This window comes from Gossypium arboreum, chromosome 11 (assembly GCF_025698485.1).
Source record: "Gossypium arboreum isolate Shixiya-1 chromosome 11, ASM2569848v2, whole genome shotgun sequence".
NCBI lineage: Eukaryota > Viridiplantae > Streptophyta > Magnoliopsida > Malvales > Malvaceae > Gossypium > Gossypium arboreum.
The window spans coordinates 131,496,786-131,516,764 of NC_069080.1; the positions used below are offsets into that span (position 1 = coordinate 131,496,786).

The 19,979-nt window shown below is 33.6% G+C and overlaps 1 protein-coding gene across 1 annotated transcript; it reads left to right on the forward strand.

Moving 5' to 3' along the window:
* The first annotated feature begins 15,740 nt into the window (after window positions 1-15,740).
* On the forward strand, window positions 15,741-16,447 carry LOC108453158 (cell wall / vacuolar inhibitor of fructosidase 2-like). The gene has a single exon (XM_017751102.2). It carries the CDS (start codon window positions 15,796-15,798, stop codon window positions 16,342-16,344), a length of 549 nt encoding a protein of 182 aa, XP_017606591.1. The 5' UTR covers window positions 15,741-15,795; the 3' UTR covers window positions 16,345-16,447.
* The last annotated feature ends 3,532 nt before the right edge of the window (window positions 16,448-19,979 follow it).

A 19,979-nucleotide genomic window follows, 5' to 3' on the forward strand; every position in this document is an offset into this window, starting at 1 on the left:
AGCGACCCATGACAAGAAGGTACGACCAAGAGAATTCCATGAAGGAGAACTCGTCTTTGAGAAAAATTCTCCCAATACAAAAAGATCTGCGAGGGAAATGGGCACCAAACTGGGAAGGACCGTACGTCGTAAAGAAGGCATTCTCAGGAGAAGCTTTGATCCTTATCGAGATTGATGGAAAAGAATTGTCGAATCCAGTGAACTCACATGCTGTGAAGAAATATTATGCTTAAGATGAAAACCCGAAAAGGGCATCTTAAAAAAAAAAAAAAAAATCAAGGCGAAACCCGAAAAGGCGTCTTGATTAGTACAAAAGATTAGGATGAAAACCGAGAGGCGTCCTAATGAAACAAACCTGGCAGTCGAACGATAGGTCAAGCAGTGAGGCTACAGTATTTGAAGCATTTCTGAAAGCTCGAAATCTTCTACGCAAGAAGCCGCGCTCGAAAAGATTTTGATTAAGGAGCGAGGAAGAGTTCATGTGTTGAATATCTAGAGCATTTGTATCCGTTGAATACGATCCTTTCTTTCTTTTGACATTTTTACTCTCATTGGTTAACTTGCTTTGTTTGCCACATTTGAAATAAATGAATATGAAATATCATTTTGTCCCTATCTGACCTTTTTCATGCATCTCATTATGTGTTTATTTACATGATAAATGGTGAAATGACATACTCTAAACAAAAGAAATGTTAAGCATTACCTGGATGAAAATTTGATAAGCACAAGAGTCTCAAAGTAAGAACAAAGTTCAATTGGGGGATGAAGAGTGATATCTGAGAAACGTAGATTACTCGTGAATCTTGAAGACAGGTATAAGGCCTAAAGAGAAAGTCGAGAATCAAAGCAATGAACACAGATCCTCAACAATCGTGGCTAAATGGACATCCGACAAACATGCTTAAGGAGCACTGCATAATCATGTAGGCATAAAAGCATTTAAGGCAAACATGTGCATATCATGATAACATCATACATGGCATATACAGGTACTCCAGCAGAGTAAGAAATCTTGAATGAAAGTCGTACTGAATCAAAGGAAAAGACACCCGAGTTCTACCAAAGGACAGGTTTTGGTATTTTGATGTTTTTAATTCATGCTTTTCAAAGGAAATCAACTCATATTGCGAGAGATGAGTTGAGCCTCAAGACACGTTGAGGTATTTTTAATTTTGTTTTCAAAATCAACTCATATTGCGAAGTGAGTTGAGCCTCTGGGCACGCCGAGGTATTTTTAGTTTATGTTTTAAATTGACTCATATTGCGAGAGGTGAGTTAAGCCTTTTAATTTTTGTTTTTCAAAATCAACTCATATTGCTAGAGATGAATTGAGCCTTGAGGCACGCTGAGGTATTTTCAATTTTTGTGTTTTAATTTCAACTCATATTGCAAGAGGTGAGTTGAGCCTCAGGTCACGCTGAGGTATTTTCAATTTCTGTTTTCAATTTACGTTGTTCAAGAATCAACTCATATTGTGAGAGGTGGGTTGAACCTTTTAATTTTTACTTTTTCAAAATCAGCTCATATTGCGAGAGGTGAGTTGAGCCTCAGGTCACGCTGAGGTATTTTCAATTTCTGTTTTCAATTTACGTTATTCAAGAATCAACTCATATTACGAGAGGTGGGTTGAACCTTTTAATTTCTACTTTTTCAAAATCAGCTCATATTGCGAGAGGCGAGTTGAGCTTCAGGTCACGCTAAGGTATTTTCAATTTCTGTTTTCAATTTACGTTGTTCAAGAATCAACTCATATTGCGAGAAGTGGGTTGAACCTTTTAATTTCTACTTTTTCAAAATCAGCTAATATTGCGAGAGGTGAGTTGAGCCTCAGGTCACGTTGAGGTATTTTCTATTTCTGTTTTGAATTTACGTTGTTCAAGAATCAACTCATATTGCGAGAAGTGGGTTGAACCTTTTAATTTCTACTTTTTCAAAATCAGTTCATATTAGAGAGGTGAGTTGAGCCTCGTGTCACGCTTGAGGTATTTTCAATTTCTTTTTCAATTTATGTTGTTCAAGAATCAACTCATATTATGAGAGGTGGGTTGAACCTTTTAATTTCTACTTTTTCAAAATCAGCTCATATTGCGAGAGGTGAGTTGAGCCTCGGTTCACATCTTGAGGTATTTTCAATTTCATCTTTCAAAAAAATTCAACTCATATTGCGAGAAATGAGTTGAGCCTCAAGACACGTTGAGGTAATTTCAATTTCTGTTTTCAAAATTCAACTCATATTGCGAGAAATGAGTTGAGCCTCAAGATACGTTGAGGTAATTTCAATTTCTGTTCAAAATGAGTTGAGCCTCAAGACACGCTGAGGTAATTTCAATTTCTTTTTCAAAATTCAACTCATATTGCGAGAAATTAGTTGAGCCTCAAGACATCTTGAGGTATTTTCAATTTCATTTTTCAAAAAAAATCAACTCATATTGTGAGAAATGAGTTGAGCCTCAAGACATGCTGAGGTATTTTCAATTTCTGTTTTTCAAAAAAATCAACTCATATTGCGAGAGGTGAGTTGAGCCTCGGACACTGTTGAGGTAATTTCAATTTCATTGTCAAAAAATCAACTCAGATTGAGAGGCGAGTTGAGTCTCGAGTCACACGCTGAGGTATTTTCAATTTCCGTTTTTCAATTTACGCCTTTCAAAAAAAAAACAACTCATATTATGAGAGGTGAGTTGAGCCTTGGCTCACGCAACTGAGCTATTTTCAATTCTGTCTTTCAAAAAATCAACTCATATTGCGAGAGGTGAGTTGAGCTTGAGATCACACACTGAGGTATTTTTTCAATTTATATTTTCAAAAAATCAACTCACATTGCGAGATGTGAGTTGAGCCTCGAGTCACATGTCGAGGTATTTTCAAAATCTGCTTTTTGATTACATTTTCAAAAATCAACTCATATTACGAGAAGTGAGTTGAGCCTTGGCTCACGTCTTGAGCTATTTTCAATTTTTCTTTCAAAAAATTCAACTCATATTGCGAGAGGTGAGTTGAGCTTTTAATTTCTGCGAGTTGAGTTGAGTCTTTTAATTTCTTTTTCAAAATCAACTCATATTGCGAGAGATGAGTTGAACCTTCAATCGATATCGAGGTATTTTCAAAATCGCTTTTCAAGTTAAGTTTCAAAAATCAACTCATATTGCGAGAGGTGAGTTGAGCCTTGGCTCACGTCTTTGAGCTATTTTCAATTTCTGCTTTTAATGTCTGCTTTTAGAGAGTCGGTTCATATTGCGAAAAATGAGTTGAGCTCGGGATCACATGCCGAGTAGAGAATAAAGATTGAAGCTGATTGAAGACGTCGATTCTGTCTCCTTAAAGTTGCGATGGAGTTGATCGAGGTATCGATCTTGCCTTTCCGAGTCGCAGAAGAAAAGACCACAAACCTTATCTCACCGGGCGATAGAAGAGTAGATTGAAGTTGTAGATCTCACATTTCGAAGTTACAATGAAGTAGATCGAAGCCATACATTTCATATCCTTGAAGTTACATCGGAATAAATTGAAGCTACAAGGCGTATATCACAAGATGCAGTGGAGTGAACCAAAGCTACAAGATGCGGTGGACTGAAAAGGGACTAACTAAACAAGAAAAGTTCCAAAGCAAGTCAAGACCTAGCAAGACCGGGCAAATTTGGTCTTCCTTGAAAGTCTTTGCTCTATTATCTTTGCACGACAATGAGCAAAGAGGGGCAGCTGTAGAAGCCCAAATTGCCCGGGCCCGATTATATCAAAACCCAACCAAACCTCTAAACCCACTAAAACCCTTAACCCATGACCGATTTACATCTATCCAAACCAATTACAAAACCCAAATATTAAACCCAATTCAAAAGCCCATTAAGCCCCCCAAAAAACCTAACCCCCAAAAAACCAAGAAACCCTAGCCACCTAGCCACTTTCCCACTTTTCCACTTGCCCCATTTTTCCTCCCATTTTTGATATCCATTGTCTATCACCACCACCTACAAAATAGAAAAAGAAATAATAGAAAATCATGTAAAAGATGGCTATAAAAAGCATTCAAAATCATGTAAGGGGGGATTTTACAAGGATTGAAAAAAAAACCAAAAATCCCTTCAAATTTTGAACACAAAAGAAACATCAATAAAAATGTTGCATCTTTTTCTTTTTTCCTCTTCTTTCGAATCTTTTTTTCTTTTTTTTGTGTTGTTTTTTCTTTCTTTATATATACATATATTGTTAAAAATTTTTACCTTTTTTCGCCACTGTAGGCGGTGGCGACGACAATGACAACCGACGATCGACGGTGACCGCCCCCCTTGGCGGATTTCCTTTCCCTCCCTTCTCTCTTCTTTCCGCTTCTTTTTTTAGGTATTTTATATATATTATGTATATATTTTTAATGCCATTATTTATATATTTCTTATGTATATATTCTTAAATACTATTATATACATATATATATATATATATTTTAAATACCATATTAGTGTATATTTATATACATATGTATATATATATATTTTTTTGCACATATCATTATTTTATATTATTGTTGTAAATTTTTATGTATATATTTTTTATGTACGTTTCCTAATATTTTTTTATTGTAGATATTATTATTATTATTACATACTTTTATTATATGCATATATATATATGTATTTTTATGTACATATTATTATTTTATATTATTATTACCAAATATATCATTTTCCTATTTTATTATTAGTACATGATTTGTTTTTATTTTGTAAATATCATTATTATTGTTATTCTAATATTCTAGTATTCCATGTTAATATTTTTCATTAATGATATCATTTTTTTTGCGTCCTTTATCTATTTAATTTCTCACTTTAGGAATATTTTTTCTCATGTTTTAATTAATTTCAAAAATAAGGCAATGTACCGATTTAATATTAAGCCATCGATTTCATCGCTATGTTGGGTGAAATTTGTAACGCCCCAATTTTCGGGAATTCTGTGAATGTTGACAAAATTTCATGCTTTGATTTTGTCATTTGTGAGTGAAATTATGAAATAGGACCTATGTGAAAATGTTTGAAAATGCTATAGGCTAAATTGAAGTGGCCAAATAAATAGGAGTGCAAAATAGGAGGATTTGCATGATAAACCTCCCATTTTACATGAAGTGGCCAACCATCATGTTGTTGTAGACAAAATGTACACTTGATATCCATAATTTATGGTACAAATTGATACAAATTGATAATGGGTTAGGTAAATGTTCCATGATAATGGATTAGGTAAATATTCCATGATAATGGGTTAGGTAAATGTTTCATGATAATGGTTTAGATAAATGTTTCATGATAAGAATTTCATGTCTTTTGTATTAAAGAATTAAATGGATGAAATATGAAGTTTTATTAAAAGAAAAAGGGTGAAAAGAACAAAGTTTTGTCCATCTTTGTTCATCATAGCTGAAAGTTAGAGAAGAGAAAGAGAGGAGAAAGCTCTTGAGTATTTCGTCATTAGGAGGAGGAAAATTGAAGGTAAGTTCTTGGTACCTTGCTTCTATTTTGAGGTTCATGAGTTCTTCTTGATTCTACCTTAACTCTTGAAGTATATTTTGATTTTTAGTTGTGTTGTGAGCATTTGGTCATGAATTAAAATGAAGGAAATGGTTGTTGTTTCATGTTCTTTTGATGAAAAATAGAAGATATGTGAAGTTGAGCCAAACAAATGAGCATGCATGTGCCTTAGATGTTAAAGGGAAAAATCAGCTAACATGTTGTGCTTTAAAATGATGGAATGGAGATTATACTTAAGTAAAATCATAGATATGTGATGATTGATTGGTGATATACATGTTTAAATAACATGCATGCAAGTTAGGTGTGAAAGAGTGATTTGGTAATAAATCTGCTTGAGACAGCAGCAGTAACGTGACTTTGGAAAATCACCATAAATTGTGGGAGATGAATTAGAAGCTGAATAAATTATGTAATTAAAGCTTATTGAGTCTAGTTTCTAATGAAATAAACAAGAACATATTTTGAATTCTGTACAATGAGAAATTTGATTCGTAATGAAGAGTGGTCAGATTAGTCAAACAGTGAAACATGCGAAGCTTTGAGAAAAATCTGGTATTGATTGGCCAAACCAAAAATTCTGAAAATTTTATGGATATAAGATATATGAGTCTATTTTAGGGAAAATTAACGGAACTTGATTTGGAGTTTCGTAGCTCCAGTTATAAATGATTTAGTGACTGTTGCTCAGGAAGACAGCTTGCAGTGAAATTATGATTATGTGGTAAACATTGACAAAAATTTGTTAATGAGTTGCTTATTGATTTCTTATAAGCTTACTATGATCTGTAGGTGTGGTTGGCGAATATTGTAAGGGGTTAATATGTAGTTTGTAATTGAATAGTTAGATTAACGTGTTAGTAATCCAATTGTAGGCGGTTCGTGTGTGGATCTCAAATCAAGATATCGTCGCAAGCAGTGTGTAACTAACACCCTCTTTCTTAGTCTAGATCGGCAAAAGCCGAAAAGTCGAAATGCCGAAAACCGGTATTTTGTAGATTTGCGAGTGTCGAATGCTCGTGAGGTAAATCGATTAATGTTTTGGTAAGCTGCAATGTTTGGACCGCAAAGTGCATGATTTACGTGCCCTCGATATTTTTGGGCTTAATGGGCCAAAATTGGAATGATGGGCCAACGAGCCCAATTCGGTAAGAACCCTCGATGCGTGATTACGTTAGTACGTGAAAAGTAGGAATATGCATGAAAAACCCTAAAATAGATAAATTCTGAAATACCTTTAAAAGTGGAAAATTTACGTTTACCCTAGGAGATAAATTACGGAAATACCCCTAGGGTTAAATTGACCTAAATGCATGTTTGATTGTTGTTATTTATGCATGCCATGTTGTTATTATCGATGCATGGGACCGGGATATTGACGAGGAAGTCTGAAAGTGGCTTGTCCACGTCTTGGAGGCTTTGCCTCAATTCTATCGATAATCGCGCAATCTTTGCCAAGAATCGTGGAGTGTTAATTTGGGTGGGTTGAGCTATCCCACATGGAGTGTATGGCTGATGCGGGTGGAGTGTAGTGGTTGGTGGGTTGAGTAGTCTCCCAAATGTGCTTGCATATGTTATTGATGTTGCATGTATTTTGAAATGGGCCTATGGGCCATCTTGTTATCTGAATAAGGGCTAAGGCCCAGTTATTATAATCTGAAAAGGGCTCGCCCAGACCACTTATTACTGAATGGGCTTAGGCCCAATAGGCTTGAGTGACTTGGGCTTTGAATGGGTTTTCCTTACACGAGTTTCCCAAACTCACCCTTTTATTTTCATCCACGCAGAAATCCCCAACCATAGTGGGCTTGGAGTCATGAGGGAATTGAGTAGCCACCCGCTCGAAAGTTTGGTTTTCTTCGGTGAACTAGACATCCTTTTAATTACGTTTGAGGTTTTGGGCTTTTAAATGTAATAAGGCCACTTATTTATTTTTGATGGTTTTTATATGTTTTATTAAGATAGGTAATATTTATATTTAACTGTTGAAATTGGATAGCTTTAGTAGCGTTTTCAAAAACAACAATTGATTTCAAAATAACACGACAACAAGTAAAGCTTCCAAATGAAAGTATTTTCCAAGATTAATCACTTTTCCTAAAATGACTTAATCAAATCGGTTTCTAGAAATATCTATGACGTTAAGGTGTGGCAATGGCGGTATGCATGTCTAGGATTGGATCCGAAGGAGCTTGGTACTTAGCGATTCGATGGACTCACCATCTCTTTTCCGGTTTCCTACGGTGCATGACTTCCATTCACTTTAACCCTTAATGAATTAATCTTTTGAACATCAAGTACGATTTTCTAGACTTAGAATGGAATTTTTTTTTTTTACGTTTTTGATGTGGCATGCCGGATCCGGCCATAACTTCTGGGCCGGGTTTAGGGTGCTACATTTAGTGGTATTAGAGCCCAGTTACAACAACTCGGCTGTGGAATGGGTTTACAAAAACAAAGATTTTTGAAAGCGAAAATTTTATAAAGAATGCGAAAAAAACTGATTTTTAAAATTTAGATCTTTAGAAGGTGGCATTCCGAATCTCCGGCTCAAGTCTGTAAGTATTCTGAATTTTTCTGAATATTTTCCTAAATTATCTGTCTATACTGAAACCCTATTAGGATACTCTAGATAGGATGATCTGAAACCATAGGAAAATCGATAAGAGATCGAAATCGTAGCTAGACTTGATTCTGCGAAACAAACTCTCAACTCTTGTCGATTCATAAAACATCTGTAATAAACATTGGAATATTAATTGATGCATAAAAATTGTAATCAAGATAATACGATATGAGTACAAGAGGTAGTGGGCGTGGCCGAGTAAGTGCTCGAGCAAGATCTTCGTCTTGAGACATATGCTGCGGTGGATGCACCGGTACCACCCGCAATGAGGTAGAGTCTCATGACCATGGTCTGGGGGATGATGCCCTGTCACAGGTAATGCTTCATGTTCTGGAAAGGGTTACCGGGACAAGTTCGAGCAACGAAATTCGAGGATCCATTTCTGAAGGACTTCGGGCAAACGGAGAGGAGATCTTTAAGGGTGTGTCTGGTATAGCCCCAAATGTGGCGGAGTATTGGTAGGAGGCCACAAAGCGGATTATGGACAACTTGGACTGCTCTGAGGAGATTGTGAGTGGGGTATCTGTACTAAGTCCCTTGGGTCACTCGGTTAGGGTAGACAAACTGTATAGGGATGTACCCTTAGAAACTCAAGGTAAGATTTTCCCTGGAGATCTGATGGAGTTACCGTTCGGAGAGTTTGATCTCATTTTGGGAATGGACTGGCTTGTTAAGCATAAAGCGACTTTGGATTGTACTGCTAAACGAATGGTGTTAAGGACCACAAAGGATGAGGAGGTTATGGTGATAGGTGAGCGAAGGGATTATTTGTCCAATGTGGTGTCGACATTAAGAGCCGAAAAGTGGATTCGGAAAGGTTGTGAGGTCTATTTGGCATTTGTAAGTCAGTTAGAAGAGGAGGGGTGACGATGGATAAGGTTAGGACCGTAAAGGAGTTCCAAGATGTTTTTAGGAGGAGCTTCGGGATTGCCTCCGAACCGAAAGTTGAGTTTGGAATAGATTTGTTGCCTGGAACGGCGCCCGTGTCCATCGCACCGTATAGGATGGCATCGAAGGAGTTAGTGGAGTTAAAGGCTCAAATTCAAGAGTTGTTGGATAGGGACTTTATTAGGCCAAGCGTGTCTCCATGGGGAGCACCGGTGCTATTCGTGAAAAAGAAGGATGGTACGATGCGGATGTGCATTGATTATCTCTAGTTGAACAAACGGCGATTAAGAATAAGTATCCACCGCCAAGGATTGACGATCTATTCGACCGACTTAGATGAGCTTCAGATTTTCCAAGATCGACCTTCGATCCGGATATCATCGATTAAAGGTCAAGGAGGCGGATATCCAAAAGATGACATTTAGGACTCGATATGGTCATCATGAGTTTCTGGTTATGCCATTTGGACTAATGAATGCTCTGCAGCGTTTATGGATCGATGAATCGTGTGTTCCAACCATTTTAGATCAGCTCATAGTCGCCTTTTATTGACGATATCTGGTATATTCTAAAAGCTGAAACGAAACAAGATGAGCATCTCCGTATAGTGCTATAAGTATTAAGGAGAAGGAACTCTTTGCGAAGTTCGATGAAGTGTGAATTTTGGTTGAGGAGGTAACCTTCTTAGGACATGTGGTCTCTGCCGAGGGATTAAGGTGGACCCTCGAAAATTGAAGCGATTTTGGAGTGGAAGCCGCCTAGGTCGGTGTCGAAATACGGAGTTTTCTAGGACCGGCGGGATATTACGAAGGTTTGTGGAAGGTTTTTCGTGATGACAAGACTTTGACAAAACTCATAAGGAAATGAGTACCGTTTGTATGGACTAAGAAGCGGCAGGAAGCTTTTGAGAAGTTGAAGAAAGTTCATTGAAGCACCGAGTTGATTTAGCTGAGTCAGGAAGGATTTTAGTGTACAAGAACGCATCACACGTGGGTTTGGGCTGCGTGTTAATGCAAGAGGGTAAGGTGGTTGCATATGCATCACGATAGCTTAAGCCTCATGAGGGAAACTATTGGACTCATGATTTAGAGTTGGCGCGATGATATTTGCACTTAAGATTTGGAGACATTACTTGTACGGAGAGGTGTATTATATACACGGACCACAAGAGTCTTAAGTATTTCTTGACTCAGAAGGAGCTGAACCTTAGACAAAGGAGATGGATTGAGTTGCTTAAGGATTATGACTGTTCAATCGAGTATCACCCAAGCAAGGCTAATGTGGTAGCCGATGCTCTAAGTCGTAGAGTCAGATTCGATCCGAGAGCAATGTTGCTCGTCTGAAGTCAGTATGATGATGGAAGTCTGTTGGCTGAGTTGCAAGTGAGGCCAACCTAGTTGGATCAGATTAAGCAAAAACAGTTGAACGATAAGTCTTTGGTCGCTCGTTTTCAACAAGTTAAGGAAGGGGAAACTTCTGAGTTTGGGAGCCGAAGAGACGATGCAACAAAATACCTCATCTGTTTGGATTAGGTAAATTTCGAGGACGAAATTTCTTTAAGGAGGGTAGAGTTGTAACGCCCCAATTTTCGGGAATTCTGTGAATGTTGACAAAATTTCATGCTTTGATTTTGTCATTTGTGAGTGAAATTATGAAATAGGACCTATGTGAAAATGTTTGAAAATGCTATAGGCTAAATTGAAGTGGCCAAATAAATAGGAGTGCAAAATAGGAGGATTTGCATGATAAACCTCCCATTTTACATGAAGTGGCCAACCATCATGTTGTTGTAGACAAAATGTACACTTGATATCCATAATTTATGGTACAAATTGATACAAATTGATAATGGGTTAGGTAAATGTTCCATGATAATGGATTAGGTAAATATTCCATGATAATGGGTTAGGTAAATGTTTCATGATAATGGTTTAGATAAATGTTTCATGATAAGAATTTCATGTCTTTTGTATTAAAGAATTAAATGGATGAAATATGAAGTTTTATTAAAAGAAAAAGGGGTGAAAAGAACAAAGTTTTGTCCATCTTTGTTCATCATAGCTGAAAGTTAGAGAAGAGAAAAGAGAGGAGAAAGCTCTTGAGTATTTCGTCATTAGGAGGAGGAAAATTGAAGGTAAGTTCTTGGTACCTTGCTTCTATTTTGAGGTTCATGAGTTCTTCTTGATTCTACCTTAACTCTTGAAGTATATTTTGATTTTTAGTTGTGTTGTGAGCATTTGGTCATGAATTAAAATGAAGGAAATGGTTGTTGTTTCATGTTCTTTTGATGAAAAATGGAAGATATGTGAAGTTGAGCCAAACAAATGAGCATGCATGTGCCTTAGATGTTAAAGGAAAAAATCAGCTAACATGTTGTGCTTTAAAATGATGAAATTGAGATTATACTTAAGTAAAATCATAGATATGTGATGATTGATTGGTGATATACATGTTTAAATAACATGCATGCAAGTTAGGTGTGAAAGAGTGATTTGGTAATAAATCTGCTTGGGACAGCAGCAGTAACGTGACTTTGGAAAATCACCATAAATTGTGGGAGATGAATTAGAAGCTGAATAAATTATGTAATTAAAGCTTATTGAGTCTAGTTTCTAATGAAATAAACAAGAACATATTTTGAATTCTTTACAATGAGAAATTTGATTCGTAATGAAGAGTGGTCAGATTAGTCAAACAGTGAAACATGCGAAGCTTTGAGAAAAATCTGGTATTGATTGGCCAAACCAAAAATTCTGAAAATTTTATGGATATAAGATATATGAGTCTATTTTTAGGGAAAATTAACGGAACTTGATTTGGAGTTTCGTAGCTCCAGTTATAAATGATTTAGTGACTGTTGCTCAGGAAGACAGCCTGCAGTGAAATTATGATTATGTGGTAAACATTGACAAAAATTTGTTAATGAGTTGCTTATTGATTTCTTATAAGCTTACTATGATCTGTAGGTGTGGTTGGCGAATATTGTAAGGGGTTAATATGTAGTTTGTAATTGAATAGTTAGATTAACGTGTTAGTAATCCAATTGTAGGCGGTTCGTGTGTGGATCTCAAAAGACATCGTGCAAAGCAATGTGTAACTAACACCCTCTTTCTTAGTCTAGATCGGCAAAAGCGAAAAGTCGAAATGCCGAAAACCGGTATTTTGTAGATTTGCGTCTGAATGCTCGTGAGGTAAATCGATTAATGTTTTGGTAAGCTGCAATGTTTGGACTGCAAAGTGCATGATTTACGTGCCCTCGATATTTTTGGGCTTAATGGGCCAAAATTGGAATGATGGGCCAACAGGCCCAATTCGGTAAGAACCCTCGATGCGTGATTACATTAGTACGTGAAAAGTAGGAATATGCATGAAAAACCTAAAATAGATAAATTACTGAAATACCTTTAAAAGTGGAAAATTTACGTTTACCCTAGGAGATAAATTACCAAAATACCCCTAGGGTTAAATTGACCTAAATGCATGTTTGATTTGTTGTTATTTACGCATGCCATGTTGTTATTATCGATGCATGGGACTGGGATATTGACGGAGGAAGTCTTGAAAGTGGCTTGTCCACGATCTTGGAGGCTTTGCCTCAATTTATCGATTAACTTAGCGACAATCTTTAAGCTGTGGAGTGTTAAATGGGTGGGTTGAGCTATTCCCCACATGGAGTGTATGGCTGAATGCACGGTGGAGTGTAGTGGTTGGTGGGTTGAGTAGTCTCCCCAAATGGGCTTGCATATGTTCTTGATGTTGCATGTATTTTGAAATGGGCCTATGGGCCATCATTATCTGAATAAGGGGCTAAGGCCCGGTTTATTATAATGAAAGGGCTCGGCCCAGACCACTGATTACTGAATGGGCTTAGGCCCAATAGGCTTGAGCTGACTTGGGCTTTGAATGGGTTTTCCTTACACACGAGTTTCCCAAACTCACCTTTTATTTTCATCCACGCAGAAATCCCCAACCATAGTGGGCTTGGAGTCGTGAGGGAATTGAGTGGCCACCGCTCAAAGTTTGATTTTCTTCGGTGAACTAGACATCCTTTTAATTACGTTTGAGGTTTTGGGCTTTTAAATGTAATAAGGCCACTTATTTATTTTGATGGTTTTTTATATGTTTTATTAAGATAGGTAATATTTATATTTAAGCTGTTGAAATTGGATAGCTTTAGGCGCGTTTTCAAAAACAACAATTGATTTCAAAATAACACGACAACAAGCAAAGCTTCCAAATGAAAGTATTTTCCAAGATTAATCACTTTTCCTAAAATGACTTAATCAAATCGGTTTCCTAGAAATATCTATGACGTTAAGGTGTGGCAATGGCGGTATGCATGTCTAGGATTGGATCCGAAGGAGCTTGGTATTAGCGATTCGATGGACTCACCATCTCTTTTCCGGTTTCCTACCGGTGCATGACTTCCATTCACTTTAACCCTTAATGAATTAATCTTTTGAACATCAAATACGATTTTCTAGACTTAGAATGGAATTTTTTTTTTTACGTTTTTGATGTGGCATGCCGGATCCGGCCATAACTTCTGGGCCGGGTTTAGGGTGCTACAAAATCCGTCGGCTTGTGTTAAAAAACGGGACACCCTTTCTAAAAAAATCGAAAACTAAAAATTCTTATTTTTCAATCAGATCACAATTAAATATTATATTGAACTCGTATTTTTAAAAATCAAGTCAACACATGTTTATGAGATACCAATTTTGGGCGTCGCGAGGGTGCTAATACCTTCCTCGCGCGTAACTGACTCCCGAACCCCAATTTTTCTGGACTTTCACGTAGACCTAAATTCGGCCTTCTTTTTGTTTTAAAATAATTTTATTAGGTGCCCGATCACACCTATAAAAAAGGATCGGTGGCGACTCCCTTTATTAATAAAATCGAAAGTTGATTTTCAAATGTTTAATAAATCGCCACAATTAGCGACCAAGCGAAACTAAATTTTTTTTACGTCGCTACAAAAATTAATACTTTTTTTACATGCGTTTACAATTTCAATTTTTTAATATTCAATGATTATTTAAACAAAAATGTTTTTAATTATTATTTGATATATTAGCTAAACCTTTTAAACTTTACAAAAAAAAAAAAAGTCAAGGTCAAGGGTAAAATCAAAAGTTTTTTAGGGGTAAAAATTAAATTGTAATTTTATGATGACAAAAATGTAATAGCCTATATCTTTATTAATTTTAAAGAATTAAATAAAATTTTATATTTTTGGGGCCAAAGTGCAACGTTACGTTTAATAATTTAAATTAAAAAACTAAATGTCTAAATAGAAAATTTTCTATTTTAAGGGGCGAAGCCCCTACTAGTCCTAGTTTAGCCCTGGTCAAGGTGACTTATTTATTTAATTTTTACTTTTTTAAATATTAATTTAAGAAATATAATATTTTTCACTTTGAAAATTAAAAAACTTCACTGTATCAAGTAATATTTATAAACCAAATAGTTGTATATTTAAGGATAATTATGTTATTTAATTTTTATAAAAAAGTTAAATAATAAAAAGTGAAAGATAAAAAATTAAGAAAAATGAAGATTATTGGTTAAAGAAGTGATTAAATAAACACTAAAAATTCTATCATATGCATATGTGCGTGAAAATCATATATTTAGAATACATATTATTAATATATATATATATATATATATATATATATACACAATTGATGTAGGTAATAAATTATGCATAATAAAATTAAAATATATAAAAATAAATTAAAATTTTGGTTGAGTGGTAAATTGAATATTTTGCAAACCCAATTGGCATGAGATCAAATCTCATTATGTGCATTTTTTTATTTTAAAATAAAAAAACTAAAGTACCCTTAAATAATATAATTTATTGTAAATGCAAAAGGACATCAAAGTAATTTTCCTAACAAATGTAACTATATATTTACTAGCTTAAAATGTTTGACTGAGTTGGTGCCATAAGTCAACTGAATACTAACTCAATTAAGAAATAATTAAAAATAATTCTATTTAAAAATTAACAAATATTATGATGGGTATGTTTTTATATTTTATATAAAATCTATAGGAAAACAATTTAAAAAAAAATTATTTATTTATTATTTATATAGTTATTTTCTATCATATATATAGTGGACCTGTCCATATAAAATATCACTAATTATTAACATACACTAAGCACTTAAATTAATAAATTATAAGTATAATAATTTATTTGTTCTATCAACTTTATAAAAAATTATTTTAGTACTTATTTTTTTGTCTTTTTAGTCTTTAAATTTGCATTATTTATTAAATCACTAAAATGTATGGAAAAATTCATATTTATTAACTTTATTGACGTACCATGCACGTGAGATCGCCACATTAACAATTAATTAATTTATTAAAATTTAAAAATTCAAAGAAACAAAGAATATTACAAAATTATTTAAAATTAAAAATATTAAAATTATCAAAAAATATAAAACTATTATTTAAATATTTTTAACTTTTAAGAAATTAATTAATTGCTAACGTGATGTACACGTGGATTATAGTTAATAAACGTTAACTTTTCTATCCATTTTGAGTAATTTAATAAACAATACAAATTAAAAGGTTAAAAGAACCAAAAATAAATAAAGGGTTAAAATAATTTTTAAAATATACTTAAATTCTATTAAATGAATTCTTAAGGGTTAAGATTCATATTCTAAGTATATAAATAATCAACACTACCACAAAGAGCTCCATATCAACTTAACAAAATCATCCATGGGAATTCTCTTGCCTCCTTACTCTCTTACTCTTTTTCTCCTCCTTTTTGTCTCCTTCAACAATGTCGGCCATCGAAACCTCGTTTTCGCCAATGATGCCCTGATTGAAACCCAATGTCACAATGCTGAAGTCCCCGAAACCTGCATAAAATGCGTAAAATCCGATCCTCAAAGTCAATCTGTCGATAAAGTAGGCATTGCCGCCATCATCATAACTTGTCTAAGCAACAAAGCCACAACCTTGATAAATAACATGACGACTCTTGCTTCAGGCGCTCGCGACAAGTACTTGAAATTGGCTCTTCGAGGTTGCGGGAAAGGGTTTTGCTACGCGAAAACCAATCTGACTGCTGCGACGAACCGATTGAAGGGGAAAGAATATGATCAAACGAATCATCTGGTGAAACAAGCGCTCGAAGGAGAAGTTGTTTGTAAGATGAATGTGGGGGCTTTACGGTTTAACTTTCCAAATAGTGTCACGTTTGACATGGGAGTTTACGAGGAACTTTCAACTGCAGTAATGAGAATAGTTGATAGGTTTGTATGAGAGTGAAAAATGGAAAATAAAAATAAAAATAAAGCATTATATCAGATAATATTATATATTTCATATGAATAAAAACTACATCTGTTGAGTGTTTTTGTGTGTATTTATATGATCCAGTTATTGTTCATAAATGTGATGTCATAGATAAGTCTCATATATGTCTACATGTACCCTACTTTAGGTCTAACACGTGTTTGTACGATGGGAGTTCGCATATGTGATGGCATACGAACCCAACATTGTGTGGTCTCATGCGCGAACTTGAAATATTAATCGTATAGAACCCGACCCAAACCCAATCAAATTATGAGTCGATAATAGAAAATATCATAATAATCTTATTCTCTGATAGATATAATTTCCTATCCTTTGCATGTTAATTCAGAGGATTGATGGATTACTGAGTTGATAAACAATTATTTTACATTTTTTTCTTGAAAGATTTCAAAATTCACAAAAAATTCAGTGGTAAGTAAAATTATTTACAATTTTATTTTATGTCTTAATTAGACATTTTATTTGTACCTGCGTCACATATGGTTTTGGCTATCAATGCTTTTATACATATTAGAGAGACCAGCCTATTAAGTATATATATATATATATATATATATATCCAGCTAGTCTAGCTTAAATTTCCAATAATAAAATTTTTATCCAAGTATTATTTATGATAAGAAAAGGAAGATAAAATTAGCATAGAGGACTTGTAATAAAAGTCAGATACGTAAATTAGTTTCTATACATTAGATAAAAGAGTAAAGTAGTCATTCTGTTAATTTTTTTTTTATCAATTTCTACTTTTAAAAACTGATCTATGCATGACAACATGACGTACATGTGACACACCATATATCATGGTTTAGTTATTTTTCCAGATAAGCCGGTTTTAAACCGTACAAATAAATGAAATTATTTTTAACAAAATTAACTAAATTGCACTTTAATCTAATGCACAGGGGTTAATTTACTCATTATTTTTTAGTAGAGGGAGCAAAATATAATTAAACTCCTAATATAGAGGCCTCCGTAGTACTTTTACGAAGGAGCAATGACTATTTTGTAATTTATTTTGAATGTTGCATTATGCTTTAATATAAAAATTGAAACACTTTTACAATTTTTTTAAAATAACTAAAATATTTTTTCCATTAAATTATTTTTGGTGTCACAATAATACAATATATAAAAAGCAAAAAAAAAGAAAACTAATAAGTAATAACAACAATTTTAGCAGAAATATTAAATTTCTAATTAATATTTAAGAAATTTGAGATTACAAAGACAATCAATCATAATTTTTTAAACATTTGTGTTAATTAATATCTAACAATTATTACCCAATCAAGATCTTAGAATTTATAAACCCCATATAAAATTAATATGCCCAAAACCATTAAATAAATAAAAAATTAATCTTGCATAAAAGTCTTAATCAATCACAAGTGAAGTCATAATTTTAATTTTTCAATATTAATCAATAAAGCTTGAAAAAAAATTGTGTTGCCAAATGATGGAGATTAATTAAAAGTCTTGAAAGATTGATTATCTACAACACAGAAAGTGTCTTAAAGTTTTAGGGTGTCTATTAAAATTTTCAAATATTCAGGTGCTTAATAAAGAATTTTCCACCCCTAATTACCTATCTAGTAAAAAATTCTAGAGAGTACGTGAAATGATAAGAGAAATTGAGAGAAGAGTGCTTAGAGGTGTTCATGGGTCGGGCCAAGCCGAGTTCAACTAAAAATTCAAGCTCGTTTGCTAGGCCCAGGCTCGACTCGACCTGAAAAATAGTTCTAAAATTTTGTCCAAGTTTAACCCGGATAAAAATGCTAAAACTCGGGCCTGACTTGACCCACCCAAATTAATTTTTATATTATTTTAAAATATATATAATACATCAAAAATACTAAAAACATCAAAATAAATATTTCTCAACAAATTGAAAATAAATTTTTAAAAATAAATATAATTAAATAACACTAAGATAGATATAACTTAACAAGCAAACGCCTCCAAAATAATAACAAAATTAACAATAAAATAATATCCAAACAATAACAACAAAATAGTAGCAACATAATAGTAAAATGATAGCAAAATAGGGAGAAAACAACAACAAAAAAATTTAAAAGAAAAAAAGAAGATTTTTTTGTCCTTCAGTGAATTCAAGCTAGGCTGGACAGGGTGAAAAATGCCTTACTTGAGGCCTGGCCCGTTTAAAAAGCGTGCCTTATTTTTTTATCTAAGCCCATTTTTCAGGCCCATATTTTTGCCCAAACCCTCTCACATGTCAGGCGGTCCTTCGGGTTGGGCCGGGTTGCTCGACCCATGAGCAGGTCTAAGAGTGCTAAATGTTGAAAGAAAAAAGGTCAAGAATTTTTGAGGTTTTAACAGGGACAATGTTAAGAGGTAGGCAAAGACTTTAACCCTCAAAATTGATAAATTTTAGATTAACCCCTTGAGAAATTATAAAATTTTAATTCAATTATTAAGATTACACTTTAAACCCTACAAATTTCATACATTCAATTTTGACCCTTAAAAACAATATATTTTAGTTTAATCCTTTTAAAAATAATAAAATTTTAAATTCAGAATTTATAATTAACCACACCTCTTAAAAAATTGTTTTTTTCTTTCAAATTTCTTTATGAAATAAATTAACCCCACAAACATTCAATCACTTTCCTCCTAATTTGATCCATGCACCTCCATAAAGGAAAAATGAGTATCAATTATTGATGTTGCATTATCCTATATATGTTGTTATATGTGTCACTTAGTAGAATTTTGGATAATATTTTGCTTCTAAAACAATAAATTTAAGATATTTTTGAGTTTTGCCTTTTCTATTATAGTAAATAAACTTGCTCTAATGTAACTCACATCATCTATAAATGGAAAGTTTATTGTAATCATGTTTATTGTAAACAAATTAAACACGTATTTCCCAGTGTTTATTGTAATTATGTAAATAATAATTGTTTTATATACCCATTGTTTCCATTAATTTTAGATCATTTACTTCTAAATGTGGTAATTACTATTATAATCAAAACATTTTTTTAAATAATTGGCGGTATTCTATTTTTTATTTACATCAAACATTATTTATGAACTGTGATATTGATTTAAGAGGGTAAACTTATTTGAGTTCAATATTAATATATAATTTTTTAAACAATTTTATTATAAGTTCGACTATATTTGCTTTTTTTGACACAATGCCTAGAATTACCTATAGTTCTTCTTTAACTCATAAATAAGAGGATAATGCTCTTCAATGCACTTAAACCCCGTCCTCGTACATTGACAACAATGCTTATACCAATCGAACTAAGACTCTATTGACAAGATCGACATATACTTAGATAGGGTAAAGATTATACTACTTGAATAACGCACCTAATAAATAACCCAAATAATTGAATCTAATCTATCACTTGCGAAGTATTGAATAAAGATGTCCATGGTTAAATCGTGAGATGATTTTCAAAAACAATCCGATTCAATTATGAGAAAAGGAAAATTTTGCCAAAATGCTATCCATGAACGTGAATGCATGGGTTTCAAAAATGATGTTGAAATATCCTATATATGTTGTTATATAAAAAAGCAACGTAATAAACTTT

Coding starts and splice junctions, on each gene's coding strand:
- LOC108453158 (XM_017751102.2), top strand. CDS start 15,796: ATGGGAATTCTCTTGCCTCCTTACTCTCTTACTCTTTTTCTCCTCCTT.